General features: G+C 42.2%; 4 protein-coding genes across 4 annotated transcripts; 3 read left to right on the top strand and 1 right to left on the bottom strand.

The window, feature by feature from the left end:
- Nucleotides 1-3026: 3026 nt before the first annotated feature.
- LOC129107436 (serine protease 23-like) lies at nt 3027-5063 on the bottom strand. Its single transcript, XM_054618923.1, has 2 exons — nt 5049-5063; nt 3027-4467 (listed from the first exon to the last, which is right to left on the bottom strand). Exon 2 carries the CDS (start codon nt 4461-4463, stop codon nt 3027-3029), a length of 1437 nt encoding a protein of 478 aa, XP_054474898.1. The 5' UTR covers nt 4464-4467; nt 5049-5063.
- Nucleotides 5064-6621: 1558 nt separating this feature from the next.
- Nucleotides 6622-7560, top strand: LOC129107566 (leukotriene B4 receptor 1-like). The gene has a single exon (XM_054619070.1). It carries the CDS (start codon nt 6622-6624, stop codon nt 7558-7560), a length of 939 nt encoding a protein of 312 aa, XP_054475045.1.
- A 1374-nt stretch (nt 7561-8934) lies between these two features.
- On the top strand, nt 8935-9882 carry LOC129107565 (leukotriene B4 receptor 1-like). Its single transcript, XM_054619069.1, has one exon. The coding sequence runs from the start codon at nt 8935-8937 to the stop codon at nt 9880-9882; it is 948 nt and encodes a 315-aa protein (XP_054475044.1).
- Nucleotides 9883-11846: 1964 nt separating this feature from the next.
- LOC129107564 (leukotriene B4 receptor 1-like) lies at nt 11847-12785 on the top strand. The gene has a single exon (XM_054619068.1). The coding sequence runs from the start codon at nt 11847-11849 to the stop codon at nt 12783-12785; it is 939 nt and encodes a 312-aa protein (XP_054475043.1).
- The last annotated feature ends 382 nt before the right edge of the window (nt 12786-13167 follow it).

Genomic DNA, 13167 nt, shown 5'->3' with positions numbered 1-13167 from the left:
AATGTTGTAGCACAACTGTGAATGTGAACCCTAGATACAGAAAAACAAAACTCTGTTTATGTGTGTGTGGGTGTGTGTGTAATTCAGTGTTAACCTTTACTTAATATACTATGGAAAAATTAACAAAAAAAATAAATAAATGTGTATTTAGATTCATTCTGGTTTTTCGCATATCAGCTGACTTGGAATGGTGGATAAATGTTGGTTTCTTCGCGCATCTCTCAGATGAGGACTGTGTTGTTAAATGTGGACTGTGTTCGGTGTGTGTAACTTCACTGGCCAACCCCCACTCCCACTCCTCCACCCCTGTTGTCCAAACTAATACTGAGCTATGTTTATGTCATTAAAAACTTGGTTGTACCTATATCTGCTTGGCCATTCATCCTCCCACTTGTCTACTTTCACGTTTTTTGGAGAACAGTTCAAATTGTACCCGAAAACAACTTGCACTGCAAATCTGGACTTATCATCGAACACATCGAATTGTGTTCAGTTTAATATTTGTTTTTTTTTAAGATTGTATGAAACATGCAAAAATTGGTGAACTGTGTTCAAATTGACTTATGCATTTTAAGACTATTTTAAATGATAGATTAAACATATTTTCTTTATTCTTTATTTTGAGAGAAAAAAATGTATCATATATTTTTAGTTATGTCAAATGATATGGTTGAAATAAGGCAAGTAGACAAGAAAAAAAAAGAAAATCCCGCCTTCTTTGTATATACCTCTCAATCTGTAATCAGAGGCAGTATTGAACAGAAACTTTGCCCCTGTTGCTCCCTCAGCTGGTTTGGAGTGATACTGCATCATAGCATCAATCACAGGTCAATCTAGGATGCATTCTAAAACTCTCAGAGAGCTCCTTTCCTTGTCTCCACACAAGATGACTTCATATTAGGGTTGAAATCAAAGGGACAAAGAGGCACTTGTGTATTTGATTGGGATGTGGCCTCAGTCCTCTTTGAGTGACGCAGCAGCGGTCGGTACATCGTTCATGTACTACCACTGGAAGTCTTGAGGACTCTCACTGTAAAGCACTCAAGTGTACGCTGGATGTTTTGTGTGTTGTTTATTTCCAAAAGTGACTGTATCTTAACCCATTGTGGCATTAACGAAGTGTTGAAAGAAAAATAAAGATGACTATGACACATAAAAAAATAAATAAAAAGAATGTGGATAAATAATGTTTGCTAAGTATTCAAATGAAGGCTGTGTTGTTTTTTTCTGGAGGTTATTATGGACGGCATCGTTCTTTCTCCCTCACCCCCCACCTGCATGTGAGTCCAAATGAGATGCAATAAAAGACAAATACACTGATCCAAACTACCCTCACGGCTCATCACTTATCTCTGTTCTGATTTTGTCGACTTGTTGTTTAAAAATTCTAATTTATTTATTTGTTATAAGCATGAATTATTACTTTTGACAAGAAATGTGTTTGTGGCATGAACATTTCTGTTCAATAACAGACAAAATTACAATACAAGATATGAAACATCAGATAATACATATATATATATGTTGTGTAGAGTAGACTTAGTATTTATTTAACATTAAGTAAAATGAGGACCAACAGGTTTTACTTATTTACTTACTTACTACCATAATTGTGCAACGTAGGAGAAAGACATTTCCTTCACATAGTTACAGTTTCAGTGATGTAAGTTAGGTGTTTCAAAGACAGACAAACAAATGTGATGTTTCGAAAAGGTAACAATACATTTCTCTCACAAACTGAAGAACATATGTCAAATTCAAATACTTTGTCATGTTCTCAGCTATTTTTGAATCCTTCACAAGGATTTCCTACCGACTCTAAATTAACTGATAAATGGCTGAATAGGCCACAGATCCAGAACCAGGGACATGTGCAGGATTCCTGGGTTATAGTTTTGCCTGACAAACTGTCACTGAGATGTTCAACTGGTCTCAGATAAGCATTTCTGGGCCGGTATGTATAAAGCTGCTACAAGTTAATTTTTTGTCTTAAATGTCAATAATAACATAGGTTACAGTTATTTTGCTCTTTTTCTTACAGTTAAGAAAAAGAGCAAAAGTTACAGTTAAATCTTAAAATTAAGTCCCTCTATCCACACTCTTAACATGAAAAAGCTAATTATAGCAGTTTTTTTGGCTGAAACAATAAACAATAATGTACTCATATAAGCATTGTACGAGAACTCCACAGATGAGTATCACATACAATGCTTATTATATCCTTATTGAACTCATTTAAGATTTCTAAATGTAACATTGTCATTATAACTGTAGTGGAAATTGTCATTATAACCGTAGTGGAAAAATCTTCTATAAGCTTTCTTCTTGCATGTAGCAATACATTGAAGCCTATATTATGTTTGACACAATGAATGATGGGTAGACTTAAAGGTTCTCATGATATTCAGAGCCCTAATATATCAGCAAATAACAATCAGGAATGTAAAGATATAGAGGAGCGCCCCCCCCCTATCTCGTGGCCGCCATTCTGCAAAGCGTTCATACAGCAGTTACAGTTGAAATTGCTGTTGTCATGAAAGCGTACCGCCCACCCTCTGGTTCTCACCCTCAGGTAAACACTGTTAGCTCTGTAAGCACTGTTGCCGTTATTTGCGCTGTTAGCACTGTTAGCTGCAAGCCGCTGACTAGCCATTGCCATGTTGAGAGCCGAGTGAAGGCAATAGCTATGCGCTCCATTTCTGCTTAAGCACGTTTAATTAACATACAAACATTTTCACTTCAAATATTTACAATATTATGTCAAATGGATTGACATGACTGTAGTCCTTAACTGATAAGACTGCAGTCTGCACTTAGGACTCACACTTATACTTTGCTAAAAGTTAGCTTCTTTGTGCGAAGCTTCTAAATCCTATTTTTACGAAAATAAATTCAACAAATAAGTCAAAGATGAGGACCATTCTTTCGACAATTTTTTTTTATTAAAGCAAAGTTTTATACACACACGCCAAGAGTCTTTTTGAAACAGACACAATCTTATTTTTTTAAGATCAATTGCTTTGCAGTCAAACCTCTTTACAGAGATTTGGATCTCCATGGATCCAGTGACAGATCTGCGCATATTTGGGTGGTGTAATCCTCACTGCAACATTAAACTCCCTCTGCTCACCTCCTTCCCCCTCCACCCACTGATGGCCTGAAAACACCCCAATCACCCTCCGCTGCCACTTCCCCTTCCTGCCTCCATCTCCCGCTGCCTTTCGCAGACGAACGTAAACACCTGCACCTGTGGCGCCCTGCTGAGCGTCGCAGTGCTGGTACATCAAATCATTAGACTGGTTTGCCACCGAACAAAACCGGTAAACCACCTTCTCATTTCCACGCCCGTCCAGCAGGCTTTTATCGAAGTCATAGCCTGAGAAATGGATCCGTGCCGAAGGGGTCGCAGAGGGCGCCACTCCCAGCTCCATGTACTTTTGTTTGAGGGGTCGTCTCAGCTCCAGAAGAGCGTAGTTGTAGTCGGGGGACACTGAGCTTGCGGAGCTCTTGGTGTGGATCCAGCCTTGAGGGACTTTGGTCTGTTTAACTCGTGTCCAACGGAAGACCGACTCCTTCCTGGGTTCTGCACTACGTCGTATACGGCTGATACTTTTTTGGTTCCCTCTTCCTCCCCCTCTCTCTAAGTCACCTGTGCTCCTATGATCAGCCACATCCTCCTTACCCTCTTTTCTTACCCTGCGCCTCCTGCCTTTGCCTCCCTGTCTCCCTCTCGCTACATCTCCATCAAGACTATTCTTCTCCTCACCTTCCTCCATTATCTGCTCCTCAACTATCTCCCCCACTTCTTTCATCCCACTCCTCCGCCGCCCTCCTCTCCTCCCAACCCTTGTTATCATTTTAGTCTTGAGCTGCAACACCCCAACTCTAAGCCTTCTGGTACTCTCTAAGTAGTCCTTCCCATTATGGATGCAGTGTGCCGCTGTAAGCACATGTTTCGGGGATATTAGGACTCCGGAGCAGCCTGTGGAGAGGCGAACAGCGGTAGAGAACGGATAGTTGGTGATGAAATGCGAATCAGAGATCACAAAGCGTCCATCTGCTCCGTAAACCTGTCGTTTCCTGCGGGTGCGAGCTGGTGAGTGGGCCGGTGTTCCTGCAGACGTCTCGTTAAAACCCCACAAACTGACATCTGTATGAGTGCGAGTGCCATTCTCGTTCATTGTCTCATATCCCAGAATCCTCTCTTGCTCAGTCTGGTCCATAGGTGGTAGGCTGCTTTGACACTCTATTCCACAGAGTGTCTCTGTCCGGCCTCCGTGCTCATCCTCCTCCTGCCCGCTGAACAAAGGTGTGTTTAGAGGCTCTGTGTGTGTGTCCAGCAGCACCGGGAGGCTCTGCCTGGTCCACCTGCGCACCTCTGTGTTCTCATCTTTACCAAAAACTTCAGAAACTGTCAGGGCTACTGCACAGAGCAGCAGACACAGATAGTGATTGAATCCCATCCCACTGAAAAGAAAGGGAAACCAAGATAGAAATTGCAAATACCAACGTGTAACAGAGATATACCATGGATCAAAATCTCTTAACAATTCTTAATTTATCGTCTCACATCTCACACTAGTAGCGTGCATGTTGATCCTAAAACCAGCAGAGGGCGCACAAGCTCAATTTCTAAACAAACCACCGAACAGTAAAGCGTTACTGTGATATTTAACATTAAATTAACTTGAAGTGTCTGCAATTTAATTCATGAATATATAGCTCAAAATGCTGGTAATGCTATCGTTATTACAACCTGTGACATCAATTCAGTGAGAAAAAGAACATTTCTGACATTAGTTGACTATATTCATATATTTATATATAAAGTCTAGAGGTCTGATTCTATTTATGTTTCTATTTTTATTCTATTAGCTTATTGAAAGAGTTTCACATCTTAGAAAAGAAGTAAGAAATAATTAGGAAACAGTTCTGATAGACAAAAAGAAGATACAGATAAAACATGGCTTTTTTAAAACAATATTAAGAGAAAAGGTGTGACTTTAGTTTGAGAAGATTTGTCAAGCAATACAAAAGTCTCTTCCTACCTCCAAACATTAAAAAACAACCCCAAAACTTCCAGTAAATGTTCTCTGTCTCATCAATAAAAAATCCTCTCCATACAAACGGCTCCCAGCTGACTGGCTTCCATCATTTAATGGGCTAAATAAAAAACTGGAGTGCAAGGAGAAGCTTTGTGCAAGATCCTCATAGAAATCTACATCCCACTCTGATGCAGGAAAAAGCAACGAGCAAACAGGCAGAAAGGGGGAGTCAGCTTAGAGGGGGCAAGCATGAATGAAGATTATGATCATGTGATGAAGTTACATTTTGGGTCAAGTGGAGCCATGAGAAGAGAATTTTGAGTATTTTTTTTGCAGATTCTGCAAATATTGTGATTACGTCAGAAATATGCACAGAACAGTGATGGTTTCAATAAAAGGAAACTAACTTAGATGTTAAGTTATTTTACAGCGGGATTCACTGACATTTTTCTTTGCCTTTGAGAGTGTTTATCTGGTGCTTTTGCGTTCAAAAATCTAAGTTTAGATGTATGTCAAGTGACATTTAAATGTGTCCAGACATACACCCACACTTGGCTACACCTTCTGTTGGTTTATTTTAACAAGTTTCTCTCTGCTTGCTGCAACAAGAGTTCATTCAGAGCAGTAACTCCACCTTTCTCCTTGATTAGATGTTGCAACAACAACACACTCATGCAACCACAGGCACGCACATAAATCAATCAGAGGCTCAATTATGAGGTTACCGTTATACTGCATTTTGCAAGGATAGCAGGGTTTAGTTTAGTGTTTAGCCATTAACCGTTAGCTCTTAGCTGTTAGCCATTAGCAAAACAAACCATACAAAACAATAAAAGTGTACCGCAGAAAAGCGGCCTAGAGGTATTACGCAGCAGTGTGTGCACTGTTAGTTCTGTTAGCTGTTAGCCAAACACACCGCTGACTGTTACCCACCGACTGTGGGCACTGAGATGCAGATAGAGGGTTCAGAGATGCACACAGCTGTGTTATCACTAACAGGGCGGTTTAAGAGTAGAGAGTGAGATTAGCCTGGCGTAAATAGTAAGTGCATTCAACCCTGTGGATGAAACTCCACAATTGCAAGAATGGTAGCTAGTGCAGGGTGCTGAGGAGAACTTGGGTACGTTGGAGACCAGCCATGTTGCCGCATTCTGTTGAGCTGCAGAGTTAGGACAGCACATTTAGGCACACCAGCACGGAGGGAGTTGCGTTGTCTAGGCGGGAGATAAGAAGAGCCTGAACCTGAACCTCTCCTGCTTCCTGGGTGCAGAACAGACATAGCCTCATGATGTTGAGTTGATTGATTGAACCTGCAATAGTCGTTTTACAGAGCGATGTTGGCAGTGAAGGACAGCTGGTGATCCAGCGTCACAAGTTCCCAACCGAGGACACCATAGAGTTCTCAATAGTGATGGAGAGGCCTGGATAACTTGTGATACATTATCATCAATCAGTACAATTGTTATTTGTTCCTCTTTAAACAAAGGAGAACATCTTGTTCCTCTAAATGATGAGTGCAGTTTCCAACATCACGTGCTCAGTGCACAGTTTGACAGATGCCAGCAGGTTTTACAGCATGGAACAACTCAACTCCTCTGTTGTCCTGTCTAATATCTCCTCCTCTCCTGGACATCCACGTTCTGACTCCTGGGTCTCCACCGGTCTGATCCCTGCGTTGGTGCTGTCCCTCTGCTTCCTGCTGGGAGTTCCTGGAAACATCCTTGTGATCATCCTCAGACCAAACTGGCAGCACCTGTCCAGTCTGAGCCAGAGTTTGATGCTGAACTTGGCCGTATCAGACCTGCTCTGCCTGCTCCCCCTGCCCCTGTGGATTTACACTTTACTGTACGGCTGGACCCTCGGTCTGGTGACCTGTAAGCTCCTGACGTATCTCATGTACTGCAGCCTTTATGGCAGCCTGCTGACTGTGACGGCACTGAGTGTCCAGCGCTACATACAGGTGGTGAAACTGCAGAAATGCTTTGATCAGGTAGGAAAGAAGAGGCTGCTGGTTTTGTTCTGGATGATTGCGATGATCCTGTCCATCCCTTCTTTAGTGGTTCAACAGCCGACCACGACCCAGCACTGGAAAACCTGCGAATCTCACTTCTCTTCCCCGGCCCAGCAGATGGCCGTGCTGCTGACAGAGACTCTGGCGGGATTTGCTTCCTTAACCGTTGTGGTGTTTTCATACATCAGCCTCCACAGGAAAGTGAACCAGGCAGCTTTCTTCAACAACCCACAGACGACCAGGCTGATCACAAGCATCATCGTGACCTTTTTTGTTCTATGGATGCCATACCTTATCACAAATATAGTTGGCGTGGCAGCTATTTCACTCAACAATGACAGCCTGTTGAAGTTTTGTATGGACAGGTTAAACATTGTTGGAGCATTGGTATTTGTAAATAGCTCCCTGAATCCACTCCTTTATGCATTTGCTTCTAGAAACATTTGCACTCTGTGCCAAAATGGGAACATGGATGCTGTTGTTAATGGGGAAGCTCACATGTGACACGTCTAATTATAGTATGATCGATGTAAAACCACCCTTTTTGTCCTGTCTATACCTTGAAAAGACTCGCTACTCAGTTTGTAACTCCATCCATCCATCTTCCGTAACCGCTTATCCAGTTAAGGGTCGCGGGGGTGCTGGAGCCGATCCCAGCTGTCAATGGGCGAAGGCAGGGTTCACCTGGACAGGTCGCCAGCCTATCACAGGGCTGACATATATAGACAGACAACCACTCACACTCACATTCACACCTACGGGCAATTTCAGAGTCATCAATTAACCTAACCTGCATGTCTTTGGACTGTGGGAGGAAGCCGGAGAACCCGGAGAGAACCCACGCTGACACAGGGAGAACATGCAAACTCCACACAGAAGGTTGTCTGGCCCGGGAATTGAACCCGGGCCCCTCTTGCTGTGAGGCGACAGTGCTAACCACTACACCACCGTGCAGCCCAGTTTGTAACTCAAATGATGAATTTGAAAAGATGTGGCGACCTTTTCTGAAAAACTTTCAGAATCTGTAAACAAACTATAGACTTAGTTTCTCACTCTCTTTTTGTCTTTCGTCTTTCTGTAGATTATCGGTGAAACAATCTGTATATGTTATCAATTTCTGAACACCCCCTCCCTTGTTTTATTTCTTTATTTGTTTACTGACTGGCTAGTGGAGGTGAGGGATGAGTGGGGCTTGACTGTGCATTACGCTCCCATATAGTAGAGTTGCTCTGTTAATTTGGCATCTGTTGTGCACTGTGCGTATTTCTTTTGTGTTTATTTGTTGACTCTTTCAAAAATGTAATAATGTACGGTTTATTGTATGCTAATTGGTCCTCAGCTAGATTTGTAAAAATACAGATTTGAATCAATCAGGCAAAGATTCAAAAGAGCAACTTGGAAAAGATATATGCACACATACATCAATCCAATGATCAATTGCAGTATTACTGTTCTCATACTGACAGATGATTTTTTCATCACTTTAAGGGCCTTTCAAATGTCAAACAAAGTCTTCTGTCAGCTGCTGTTAACAAGGGCATAAGTGATCCCCGAATCTCAATTTTTTTTCTCAGGACAAAACTAAGAAGAACATCCTCAATCAGAATGAGAGCTTTTGACTAAAATATATTTTTTTGCAGCTCTACAAGAAAAAAAGGAATTTCTCTCGTTTCATTTTTTCATCAAGTAACAGCACTCGTCACTGGTATTTTGTGGTTTTAGATCGATCATACTATGGTTAGACTTGTGACATGCGAGCTTCCCCATTAACAACAGCATCCATGTTCCCTTTTTCAGTCCTCTTAAAGACTGACAGAGTTTCTTTCATCCCCTGCTCAGTGCACAGTTGTTAGCTTTTCTGCCAGCAGGTTTTACAGCATGGAACAACTCAACTCCTCTGTTGTCCCGTCTAATATCTCCTCCTCTCCTGGACCTCCACCTTCTGCCTCCTGGGTCTTCACCGGTCTGATCCCTGCATTGGTGCTGTCCCTCTGCTTCCTGCTGGGAGTTCCTGGAAACATCGCTGTGATCATCCTCAGACCAAACTGGCAGCACCTGTCCAGTCTGAGCCAGAGTTTGATGCTGAACTTGGCCGTATCAGACCTGCTCTGCCTGCTCCCCCTGCCCCTGTGGATTTACACTTTACTGTACGGCTGGACCCTCGGTCTGGTGACCTGTAAGCTCCTGACGTATCTCGTGTACTGCAGCGTTTATGGCAGCCTGCTGACTGTGACGGCACTGAGTGTCCAGCGCTACATACAGGTGGTGAAACTGCAGAAATGCTTTGATCAGGTAGGAAAGAAGAGGCTGCTGGTTTTGTTCTGGATGATTGCGATGATCCTGTCCATCCCTTCTTTAGTGGTTCGTCAGCCGACCACGACCCAGCACTGGAAAACCTGCACATCTCACTTCTCTTCCCCGGCCCAGCAGATCGCCGTGCTGCTGACAGAGACTCTGGAGGGATTTGCTTCCTTAACCGTTGTGGTGTTTTCATACATCGGCCTCCACAGGAAAGTGAACCAGGCAGCTTTCTTCAACAACCCACAGACGACCCGGCTGGTCACAAGCATTATCGTGACCTTTTTTGTTCTATGGATGCCATACCTTATCACAAATATAGTTGGCGTGGCAGCTATTTCACTCAACAATGACAGCCTGTTGAAGTCTTGCACGGACAGCTTGTACATTGTTAGAGCATTGGTATTTGTAAATAGCTCCCTGAATCCACTCCTTTATGCATTTGCTTCTAGAAACATTTGCACTCTGTGCCAAAAAAGGAACATGGATGCTGTTGTTAATGGGGAAGCTCACATTACACATGTCTAATCATAGTATGATCGATGAAAAACTACAAAATACCAGTGAAGAGTGCTGATCCTTGATGAAAATATGAAACTAGAAAAATATTTTGGTTCTTGTAGAGCTGCAGAAAAAAAGGTTTTAGTCTAAAGCTCTCATGCTTATTGAGGATGTGGTTCTTAGTTTTGTCCTGAGAGCTGCAGATGAGTTGTTGTTAAATGATGAATATAAACTGTGTACATCCGCGTTCTATGACACATGCTCATCTAGACAAAAATGAAAACTGCTTCGCACAACGTATGGGACTCTCTCTTTAAACTGATACATTCAGCACCCCTCTGTGCTTGTCACTGTCTGATACAGTTTAAGGTTGTGCAAAGGGCCAATGTGACCAAAGACAAACTATCCCGTATGTACCCAGTAGTGAATCTCTGCAGTGACAAATATAAAGGAGGTTAGGCTTCTCTTATCCACATGTTCTGGAAACCAACCCTCTTGTTGTCCTTTTTGGCACCACTCCAGAAGAAGACATGCGTCTGGCTCCCAGCCATCGCGGCACACTGTCCTATGCCTCTCTTTTGTCCAAGCATGCAGTATATTATTAAGATGGAGAGATGCTAACCCACCCACCCTCAGTGACTGAGGGACTTTTTGTCCTGTCTATACCTTGAAAAGACTCGCTACTCAGTTTGTAACTCAAATGATGAATTGAAAAAGTGTTGGGTCCTTTACTTAAATACTGTAAAAACCCGTAAACAGACCATTGACTTAGTTTCTCACTCTCTTTTTGTCTTTTGTCTCTCTGTAGATTATCAGTGAAACAATCTGTATATGTTATCAATTTCTGAACACCCCTCCCTTGTTTTATTTCTTTATTTATTTACTGACTGGCTAGTGGAGGTGAGGGATGAGTGGGGCTTGACTGTGCGTTACGCTCCTCTATGGTAGATTTGCTCTGTTCATTTGACATATCTGTTGTGCTCTGTGCAAATTTCTTGTGTGTTTATTTTGTTGATTCTTTTAAAAATGTAATAAAGATATTCATGAGAAAAAAACAAACTTGTGTGCTGATCGGTTCTCAACTAGATTTGTAAAAATACAGATGTGTATCAATCAGGCAAAGAGTCAAAAGAGCAACTTAGTAATGAAACATGTACACATACATCAATACAATGATCAATTACAGTATTACTGTTCTCATACTGACAGTTGATTTTCTGATCAGTTTATGGGCTTCTCAAATGTCAAACAACGTTTTCTGTCAGCTTCTGTTTCCAAGGGCATAAGTGATCCCTGAATCTCAAATCTGAAGCCAAAATAGCCAAAAGGAAATCCTTAAAGGGCCCATAAAATAAAGAAATTTGAATATCTACAATTCCATGACAAGTGGGAAAACTCCATCTGCAGATGAAGATCATATGATATGACTGAAGACTCTAGTACAGCTACTAAACAGCTACTGAATAGACTTAATGGAGAGATTTCTTTGTCAAAATATGCAAGGTTGTATTTAAATATTATCGCAATTATCGTGTTAAATGTTTTTTACAAAATGGATATGTAGCATGTAGGCAGAACTCATATGTTGTTTTAAACATATTGTTTATTATTATTTACTGGGAAATGCTTTTACTTTAAAATCCTCTTTGAATATGTAGAGTCCTCACTGTTGCAGTAGATCTACATTTTAAAAATAGTCCTTAGATTCTTACTTCCCTGGAGTTGTTGTGGTGAAAGCTCTCTGTGCAGGAAACAGAATGCATGAAAATGCAAAAGATAATGACGACATATGCAAAACCATGCAGCCATGATGAAACATGTGATATCCGGGTACAATTTTAGTTCATTATCATCGATTGGTTCATTTGTTATTCGTTGCTCTTTGAACACATCAAAGGATAACATCTTGTTCCTCTGACGGACTGACAGAGTTTCCTTCATCCCCTGCTCAGTGGACAGTAGTTACCTTTTCTGCCAGCAGGTTTTACAGCATGGAACAACTCAACTCCTCTGTTGTCCCGTCTAATATCTCCTCCTCTCCTGGACCTCCACCTTCTGCCTCCTGGGTCATCATCGGTCTGATCCCTGCATTGGTGCTGTCCCTCTGCTTCCTGCTGGGAGTTCCTGGAAACATCGCTGTGATCATCCTCAGACCAAACTGGCAGCACCTGTCCAGTCTGAGCCAGAGTTTGATGCTGAATTTGGCCGTATCAGACCTGCTCTGCCTGCTCCCCCTGCCCCTGTGGATTTACACTTTACTGTACGGCTGGACCCTCGGTCTGGTGACCTGTAAGCTCCTGCCGTATCTCGTGTACTGCAGCGTTTATGACAGCCTGCTGACTGTGACGGCACTGAGTGTCCAGCGCTACATACAGGTGGTGAAACTGCAGAAATGCTTCGATCAGGTAGGAAAGAAGAGGCTGCTGGTTTTATTCTGGATGATTGCGATGATCCTGTCCATCCCTTCTTTAGTGGTTCGTCAGCTGACCACGACCCAGCACTGGACAGCCTGCACATCTCACTTCTCTTTCCCGGCCCAGCAGATCGGCGTGATGCTGACAAATTCTCTGGCGGGATTTGCTTCCTTAACCGTTGTGGTGTTTTCATACATCAGCCTCCACAGGAAAGTGAACCAGGCAGCTTTCTTCAACAACCCACAGACGACCAGGCTGATCACAAGCATCATCGTGACCTTTTTTGTTATATGGATGCCATACCTTATCACAAATATAGTTGGCGTGGCAGCTATTTCACTCAACAATGACAGCCTGTTGAAATCTTGCACGGACAGCTTGTACATTGTTAGTGCATTGGTATTTGTAAATAGCTCCCTGAATCCACTGCTTTATGCATTTGCTTCTAGAAACATTTGCACTCTGTGCCAAAAAAGGAACATGGATGCTGTTGTTAATGGGGAAGCTCGCATGTGACACGTCTAATCATAGTATGATCGATGAAAAACTACAAAATACCAGTGAAGAGTGCTGATCCTTGATGAAAATATGAAACTAGAAAAATATTTTGGTTCTTGTAGAGCTGCAAATAAAAAGGTTTTAGTCTAAAGCTCTCATGCTTATTGAGGATGTGGTTCTTAGTTTTGTCCTGAGAGCTGCAGATGAGTTGTTGTTAAATGATGAAAATAAACTGTGTGCATTCGCGTTCTATGACACATCTAGACAAAAATGAAAACTGCTTCGCACAACGTATGGGACTCTCTCTTTAAACTGATACATTCAGCACCCCTCTGTGCTTGTCACTGTCTGATACAGTTTAAGGTTGTGCAAAGGGCCAATGTGACCAAAGACAAACTAT

Source organism: Anoplopoma fimbria, chromosome 18 (assembly GCF_027596085.1).
Source record: "Anoplopoma fimbria isolate UVic2021 breed Golden Eagle Sablefish chromosome 18, Afim_UVic_2022, whole genome shotgun sequence".
Taxonomy (NCBI): domain Eukaryota; kingdom Metazoa; phylum Chordata; class Actinopteri; order Perciformes; family Anoplopomatidae; genus Anoplopoma; species Anoplopoma fimbria.
The sequence above is the reverse complement of the archived record's forward strand: the minus strand, read 5'-3'. Positions and strand labels throughout refer to the sequence as shown.

Excerpts from the sequence above, each read along its gene's own strand:
- LOC129107566 (XM_054619070.1), top strand. The coding sequence starts at position 6,622 with ATGGAACAACTCAACTCCTCTGTTGTCCTGTCTAATATCTCCTCCTCT.
- LOC129107436 (XM_054618923.1), bottom strand. The coding sequence starts at position 4,463 with ATGGGATTCAATCACTATCTGTGTCTGCTGCTCTGTGCAGTAGCCCTG.
- LOC129107565 (XM_054619069.1), top strand. The coding sequence starts at position 8,935 with ATGGAACAACTCAACTCCTCTGTTGTCCCGTCTAATATCTCCTCCTCT.
- LOC129107564 (XM_054619068.1), top strand. The coding sequence starts at position 11,847 with ATGGAACAACTCAACTCCTCTGTTGTCCCGTCTAATATCTCCTCCTCT.